The sequence below is a fragment of the Drosophila gunungcola genome (assembly GCF_025200985.1).
Source record: "Drosophila gunungcola strain Sukarami chromosome 2L unlocalized genomic scaffold, Dgunungcola_SK_2 000007F, whole genome shotgun sequence".
NCBI lineage: Eukaryota > Metazoa > Arthropoda > Insecta > Diptera > Drosophilidae > Drosophila > Drosophila gunungcola.
This window is the reverse complement of record NW_026453162.1, coordinates 3,294,736-3,303,184: the sequence shown is the minus strand read 5'-3', so window position 1 is coordinate 3,303,184 and position 8,449 is coordinate 3,294,736. Positions and strand designations below refer to the sequence as shown.

At 37.6% G+C, this 8,449-nt stretch overlaps 1 protein-coding gene across 1 annotated transcript; it reads right to left on the bottom strand.

Moving 5' to 3' along the window:
- Positions 1–1,997: 1,997 nt before the first annotated feature.
- Positions 1,998–4,322, bottom strand: LOC128253136 (myotubularin-related protein 2). Its single transcript, XM_052981313.1, has 2 exons — positions 2,590–4,322; positions 1,998–2,533 (listed from the first exon to the last, which is right to left on the bottom strand). The coding sequence occupies exons 1-2, from the start codon at positions 4,121–4,123 to the stop codon at positions 2,208–2,210; spliced, it is 1,860 nt and encodes a 619-aa protein (XP_052837273.1). The 5' UTR covers positions 4,124–4,322; the 3' UTR covers positions 1,998–2,207.
- Between the last annotated feature and the right edge of the window lie 4,127 nt (positions 4,323–8,449).

Here is an 8,449-nt window from a genome sequence, read left to right as displayed (position 1 = left end):
TATTTTTTTATAAATTTTACATTTAAAATTTTATAAATTAAATTATATTATTAATTGAAACATACATATGAAGGGGAGGGGAATCGTCTCTTTAATTTCCACTGCTGTGATGAACTCAAGGCACTCGAAATTAACACCGGCCCCTAGAGAAAAAATATTTAAACAGTGTAACAAATTTTATATTCAAATTTCAAAACCAAATTGTCTGAAAAAAATTGATGCTACAAAAAAATATTTATTTAAATTTACTATTAAACACGTGCTTAAGTGAAACAAAAGATTTAACACGAGCTGTGTAACATAAATAGCTGCAGTCATAAGTACATATATGTTTTTTTTATTTGAACAATTAGAGAGAGAACTTCTCCCCCAATTTGTATCACTTTTTATACCCTTGCAAAGGTTATTATAATTTCAGTCAGAAGTTTGTAACGCAGTGAAAGAGAAATTACCGACCCAATAAAGTATCCATATTCTTGATCAGCATCACTAAAAAAGTCGAATAAGCCATGTCTGTATGTCCGTCCGTTTATATGCAAACTAGTCTCTCAGTTTTAATGCTATCTGCATGAAACTTTCCCAAAAGTTTTCTTTCTATTGCAGGTAGTACATAAGTCGACTATAGCATAAAGCTCCCATAGGAACAATCGGAAAAATAAATGAAAAAAATTATAAGTTTGCTGTTTTTAAATTTTTTTTAGTTCTTTGACATATAGTAATGGTCAAATATTTTAGATCTACGGTTTAAATTGCATCAAAAACAACTGTAACTTAAAGCTTCCATAGGAAAAACAAAAATATATTTTGAAAAAATGTAACTTTTCTATTTTGTTGTTTTTTTTTTTTGTAATTCTTTTTGAGTTATTAATAATTTGACAGTTCAGAATTACGCTTTTATTTTTATTAAAATTGGATAACCATATCATATAGCTGCCATAGGAACTATAGAATATGTGAGCTGCAAATCATCATAGCTTCAATGTTTTTAAGCATATACGCAAGTAAATCATAATTTTAATGTTTTCAATAATATTTAATTTTTGAAATAGCTGCAAGGGTATATGAACTTCGGCTTCCTTTCTTGTTAAAACTATTTTTTTCGAAAAGGTTACACTTTTAAAAATATTCTCTTTCGAAATAATCCTACTTCGGAGAGATTCGCAGGCGTGGTCAAAAGTGGCTTTCATTACAGTTTTTAAAAACAAAGAAAAAGTTTTTTATTCTACAATGCAGTGTGTGCTTTTAAAAGAATATAAAAGACGTTAATATTTAAATAAAGAAAATAAACTTAATACTATTATATAAATGTTATATATTGCATATTTATTAGCAATATTTAACGATGTAAAATTATGAATTACAATTCTATAATGTTATCAGCTATTGCCCGAGACTCATTCAACAAAAGTGACATCACAAAATTTGTCGTTAACACATTTTTGCAACCGTTTTTTCCTAGTTTTTTGAGTTTTCCTCCACTTTTTTGATCCGAGAAGTACTTTGCTCTGCCAACTCCAACCTACAACCGTTTATTTGGCTCTCACTAATGAACAGATTACGTCGATCCAAGTACTCGCCTTTATGATAAACGTGTGTGCCAAGTTTGAAACATAATTTAAAAAAAAAAAATTTTTTAAGTTCGAACATTTAAAATTTCAGTACACACTCTCAAAATGTGGTGTTTAGCTTACCTAGTATGGAGCAAAGGAAGATCAAAAATTTGAAATTGTTTATTGGTTGGCTTTGATTTTGTTAAAATATTCTTGAAATATTTTTTATTTTTTAAAATACAAAATATCCAATCTAATTTAGTACCTACCTGCAAAAAAATAAAAATACGCAAATATGATCCAGATATCTTTAAAACCGAGACTAGTTTGCGGGCATTGCTTAGAACAAAAGCTTTACATGGCCAAAATATATCCCATTTCCGAAAATAGCTAATCTTTTTATTCGATTGCTATTTCACTTGATTTGTAACTGTAAACCAATTCGAATAATTTTAAATAGCATTTATACAGAAAATAATTGCTTCTCGTAATTGTGAGAAAATTGAGAGAAACTTTCAACAGGGGATTTAGTTATTTAAGAAACAACTTCTCAAACAAGAAGACATTTGTATTGAAAAAAGCATTTCTTCCATTTGGAATTGTTAACATTTAGTAAGCTAATGCGTACATGTAGAGGGAAATTAGAAAGGAATACTATTAATGCATAGGCGAGGCCAGTCGCGTAGTTGTCTGCATGTTGTTGCTACGGTTGTTCGACTTGAGTCGCAGCTCATTGACGTGTTTAAATAGTTGGTCCTGCTTGGAGAGCAGCTCTCTGGTCCGCTGGCAGCCGTGCTGCGGAGCGCATAGACCGGGGTTCCAGCGGCAGTATAGGCCCTTCCACAGGCGGACGCACCGCACGCTGGCGATGGGGCGCAGCACCAGCTCGGCCCCGTGCGTAAAGGAGGGGAACAGTGGATTCAGATACTGATCCAGCGAAGAGTTGATATACGTCCACAAGGATGTTGTCTTATGCTTCAGATCTAGAAATAAATATATGAAGGGTTTCTATGCAAATGCAAAAAGAGCTAGTGCTCACCTTCGGCCACACGCTCGGCTTCCGTGTTGCAGAGGAAGGTGCCGAATCGGCACGAATACAAGTGATCCACGATTGTGATCAGGAAGTGCTCGTTAAACTCAAACGCGTTGTTAAACTGCTGGCTGACCTGCCACACGCTGTCGATGAACTGCAGGAACACCGGCGATCTGTCCGCATCCGAGTGCTTGTTGTCGCCGTGACCGACGCGTTGCTGGAACTTGTGGCCAAAAGAGAGCCACTCCTTTTCAATAAGCACCTCAAAGCCACGAACAGTGCGGTAGTGGGGATCGAGCAGCAGCATGGATAGGGCTGTCAGCTGGGCCGTGCGATCCCAGCCGTCTGAGCAGTGTACGACCACAGAGGTGCTCATGGTCTCCACCTTGTCCACAATTCTGACCGCCCCGGCCAGAATGCACCGGATGTGCTTCAGCCATAGGGTATTGTCGATAGCTGTCTGCCACTTCGAGTCGTCGGTGGTGGGAAAACAGGCCTCCTTAACCTTGCGCAAGCTTTCCCGCATCACATGGATGTTGTGGATATCGAGAAAGTTTATTTCCACGTTCTTGTACGCGTCCTCTGACTCGTAGCCGCCGCCCTTGGCCTTGTTGGCAATCGCATTGGCGCTGGGCCGTGCGTCCATAATAGTCAACTTGTCCGACTGTGCGTTTGCCTCCATGATAAAGCTGAGGTAGGCCTCATCGTCTGCATTTCGCTTGCCACTCACGCCCACCAGGGGCTGGGAGCATCTCGTGATGGTCGCCTGGGTCCGGGGGTTCATCCAGGACAGCACTGGCAGGCGGCACCGGGAGCGAAACTGCGCCACGCGTCTCAGGAAATCGTCGGATGCCGCCTTAGGCACAGCCCACACGGCCGGATAACTGTCGCAAATGGCGTAGGATTCGTTTAGCTTGGTGGCCCGCCACATGTCGTTGGGAACGCCCAGGCGCCGCAGCTCCGCCAGCGGCTCATACACAGCCCATCCGTCCCAGCCGCTGCTTCCATTCACCGAGTTGGCCGCCGCATGGGCGAAGGCGAAGAGGCGTCCACTGTACGAGAGCGGAAAGGCATTTGCCTGCAGCTTCTCGAACACCGTCCTGCGCGAGTGGTTCTGCTGCTTGTGGGCGAATCGCAGGTTCCGCATGTCTTTGCAGAAGATCTCGATGCCGTACGAATTCTCGCCCCGCGACGTGGCACCCCCGATCTTCTCGACACGCGCTATCACGCCCAGGGGCACGTCGACAACCACTGGCGGCTCCTGATCCCGCAGAGGCAGCGAACGGAAGTAGAGGCGGTAGTTTGTGATGGTCAGGGCCCCGAATACGGGCCCGCGATAGGGGCACACGTAGGTCACATCGTTCTTCTGGTCCTGGTCCTCCTCGCCCTCCAGATAGCCAAAGGGCGTGTCCCGCAGAACGCCGTTCTCCCCGCCTCCGTGCTTGGAGCCCAGCGAACTGGACTTGGAGCTGCTGTCCAGCGAGTTGCTGCTGGCTGTCTTGGAGGCCAACTTGTCTGTCTGGTTCGCAGAGAAATCCATGGTGGGATGGACACAAGCAGTGGTTGGGACTTCTGTTGCTATTTGCGCAGCTGTGTTTTCTAATTGTTAGCTAAATGCAATTCACCAAAACTCATGCAACTGGGCTGCCAACTCGCGGGACTAAAAAATACCCATTTTCACATATCGGCTGAAATTTCCCTTCTCTCGGAAAAACGTACCAATGGACAATTTTGTAATGGCGCGAAAGTTGACTTTTTTTAAACTGATATCTAAACCGGAATTCATTCAGCTTACAGTTCATAACAAGTGAGGTTCGGATTGTGTCATTACTTTCTAGACCAAACCATAAGACCTAAACTAATGAAACGTTAAAAAAAACTCGATATTTATTTTTGTTCTTAATTATTATATGACCTTTATTATAACAAAAATTGTAGATAAGTAGTGAAACACAATATTTATGTTCAGAGACTTTTGTACGGAAAATATACAATTTTCGAGAAAAAGGGATTTCATTTATCGATATCGTCGATTTTTATATTACCCTTACAAGGCAACGGTTTATGTCGTTATGTCGGAGATATTAGAAGCTAATAGCGTATTTCCACAGAGATCCATCCACCTTCCACCATCCGTTGAAGAGTTGGTCCATATGGTTTTGCCGTTCCAAAAACTTCTTAGTTAGTCCGACGTTAAAATTTGACGGACTTTGACGGACCAATATATCCAATGTTTCTGCAATGCAACCCTCTTTCCACGCAGTCCATCCCTGAAAAACCGTTGGGATATTTAAAAAAAGGGAAACTCCGGTTTCCACAGAGCACATCCACCTTTCACCTTCCGATTTCAGCTGATCTTAACAGCTGTAGCTCATCAAAACATAAACACAGATGGTTGACCTGTTGACTTTGTTTACGTTTTGAAGAGCCACAGCTTCCACAGAAGGTGGATATGCTTTGTGGAAATCGAAGTTTCACATTTGTTGAAAATTCCAATAATGTACTTTAATAATAACAATATAGGAAGCAAACTTCGGCATTGCCGAAGTTTATATACCCTTGCAGCTATTGCAAGAATTAAATATTTTTGAAAACATTAAAATTATGATTTACTTGCGTATATGTCTAAAAACATTGAAGCAATGATGATTTGCAGCTCAATTATTATACAGTTATTTTATATATTTTTATTATTTCTATGGGAGCTATAAGATATAGTCGTATAATTCTAATTCTAAAATATTTAACCATTACTATATGTCGAAGAACTAAAAGAAAAAGTTAAAAACAGCAAAGTTATATTTTTTTTTGTATTTATTTGCGATTGTTCCTATGGGAGCCATATGATATGGTGGTCCGATTTTATTGGAATTTAAACCGTAATTCTATAATATATAACCATTACTATATGTCAAAGAACTAAAAAAAAATATAGAAACAGCAAAGTTATAATTATTTTTATACCCTTGCAGAGGGTATTATAATTTCAGTCAGAAGTTTGCAACGCAGTGAAGGAAATTTAAACCGTAATTCAGAAATATTTAACCATTACTATATCTCGAAGAACTAAAAAAAAATTAAAATTAATTAAAATCAGAATTACGGTTTAAATTTCAGCAAAATCGGACGACTATATCATATAGCTCCCATAGAAATAATAAAATTATAAAAATATAACTATCTAATAATTGAGCTGCAAATCATAATTTCTTCAATGTTTTTAGACATATACGCAAGTAAATCATAATTTTAATGTTTTCAAAAATATTTAATTCTTGCAAAGCTGCAAGGGTATATAAACTTCGCCTTGCCGAAGTTTGCTTCCTATCTTGTTTCTTGATATTTTACCTGCAATAGAAAGGTTACTTTTGCGGAAATTTCCAACAGATAGATTAAAAACTGAGAGACTAGTTTGGGTTGAATCGGCAAGGCGGCTAGAAAGACTCTCCTAGTATATATACTTTATAAAGTCGGAACTGTCTCCTTCACTGCGTTTGAATTTAAAATAGCTTCTGCAGGGGTTTGTGAAAAAAATTTTTTAATTAATTGGTAAATTAATTAGGAGAAGTCTACTAAAGTAAGATGGAAAGATAAGGTTTGCATTCCCAGTTAATGCCCCGTAGAGCAAACATCTGACATTTCTTTTCCTGTACAGCTAGGCAGAACTAAAAATACATTTTAAAGATTTTTTAAAGATATAGTTAATTTTTTGGTGTCCGAGCTGTCAATATAAGTAAAATAATAATCGAACCAACAAAAAAATATTTTTTTGTTTCATCTTTGCATCTGCATCAAAAGTTTAAAAAACCAATATTTATTTTTTAAATATTTAAAATGCTTTATGATGAAGTCATACAGCCTTCAGTTTATGCATTATTTTAATTTTTTGGTATGCATTTTACTTCTCGTATGAGAAGATATGAGAAAGGCTTTTGGGCTACGTTCGACAGTCGACTGCTTCTTCTTCAAATTTGTAACGAACAACGTTGAGCTGATGGTATTGCAAACTGTTAGCCCTGCACGCGTTTAAATTTGGCTTTAACTCGTCAGCGAATGTCGTGGTGTTTTTGAGAGGCTGCATCTTACGGGTGCTCTTAAATATCTTTAACAATTAAAATGTATCGCGTGCAAACAGACGAGCCAATATCGGCCGGAAAAGAGATAGCATAGCAAACAGACAGACAGATAGATATAGCACTTCTCACATAACTCGCCCCTAGATGTAAATGGGGCCATGGCCAATGCTCTTCCAATTAAAAATCCTGCATCATTCCCCTTTTAATAACTGATTCTACGACGGCTCTCGGGTTAGCATGGAGTTTAAATATGATTGTTTACTTAGACATTATAATAATTGTTTATTTACTAAATGTAAGAGGGAAAGATATGAACTTCATTTAAATTTAGATATTTTTGTACACAGGTATTGCTTAAAACTAGCATGCATTATCCTTAATAAAACTTTAAATTTTCATAACTTCATATATCGTGCGATCTCAATTACAGTAACAAAAGGCTAAAAAAATATTTTAAACTGAATATTACAGATTAACTCTTTTTCTTCACTGTTGTTTTATAAGAAATATTATCGTTAGCATTCAGACATTTTATTTAGTATTTAATTACTTTTCTATTGCAAAGTTTTTTTTTTATTGCGATAAATTTACACTCGATCAATTAATTTCGTAATAAAATTTCGGATAACTCTCAAGATCTTTAAATTTCCCGCAGGGTATTAAATTGCCAAACTTGACTCACCTGAGATATCCCACTGATGAAAGCGGTTCCATATGTTGGTGGTGTGGCTGAAAATTTGTAAACAAATGCAAGCCAAAGAAGTTCGGCAATTATAACCTTATCGGCTCATACGTATGCACATCTTTAACGTGACCGAAATTTGCATACACATCTCTTGAATTTTACATGTCCCTACTCTTTGCCTAACTCGCATCTTTTTACTCTATTTATAACTAACGATAAAAGCTTTCGAACTTCTTTTTCTCTCCTTATGTGCTACTAATTCTCTTTTTATATTCACATTTCTTTTTTTACATTTTAACATTTATATATTTTTATTGATTTTAATTAGTAGAACTTATATATATCTTATACGATTTTTATGTCTTCACTAGATTTTATGTTTTTACTTGGCGGTTTCAAATGTACTTCATTTTATTTGAATAACAACTGGGTTTGCTTTTACTTTTGTTTAAATTTAGGTTTGCCCTTACTTTTATATGCATTCAGCTTTGCTTTTATTTTTATATACATACATATGCATTTAACTTAGCGTTTACTTTTGTATTTGCATTTAGCTTTGCGTTTATTTTCGGGCACTACTGGGATTTATTTACTGTAGGCCATAGCTTCTGATTAGCAGAGCACATCCGGATTTATAAACACTTTTTGGTATGCAGTTTAATTAATTCGACAGACGTATGATACCAAAAAAAATGCACTGTAAACTATTGCGGCATGCCTTTTTGGTCAGAAATGGCTGATGATATGATCGCCGGGGTACTCATCGACGACAGGGCATGTAAGAATGCCGTCGCCTATGACAAATAAAACGCCTGAATGAGGGCATATTCATATTTGGCCAGAATCTGGCCAAGAATTGGAACACTGCCACTGTAACACCTTAAGCCGCGCAAAAATTTGTGCAGTGGTGAGCTGTGAAAGTCTTTATCGGCCACAACCTCTTTACTTTTAGGTTTATTATCGCTGTTCTTATGCCAGCTATACAACCGCTCAGGTCGAGACTCCGATTTAGAAGAAATCATGAGGTTCTCGAGCTGGGTTATCGCTAAAAATGTTAACGCTAATGAAGTCCTACAGCCGATACCGCCCGCTAGGTGGCGCAACT

Bases quoted from the DNA above. Each gene is read 5' to 3' on its own strand.
- LOC128253136 (XM_052981313.1), bottom strand. From the start codon at position 4,123: ATGGATTTCTCTGCGAACCAGACAGACAAGTTGGCCTCCAAGACAGCC. The intron at 2,534-2,589 runs GTGAGCACTAGC...ATTTATTTCTAG, and splicing joins AGCCGAGCGTGTGGCCGAAG to ATCTGAAGCATAAGACAACA.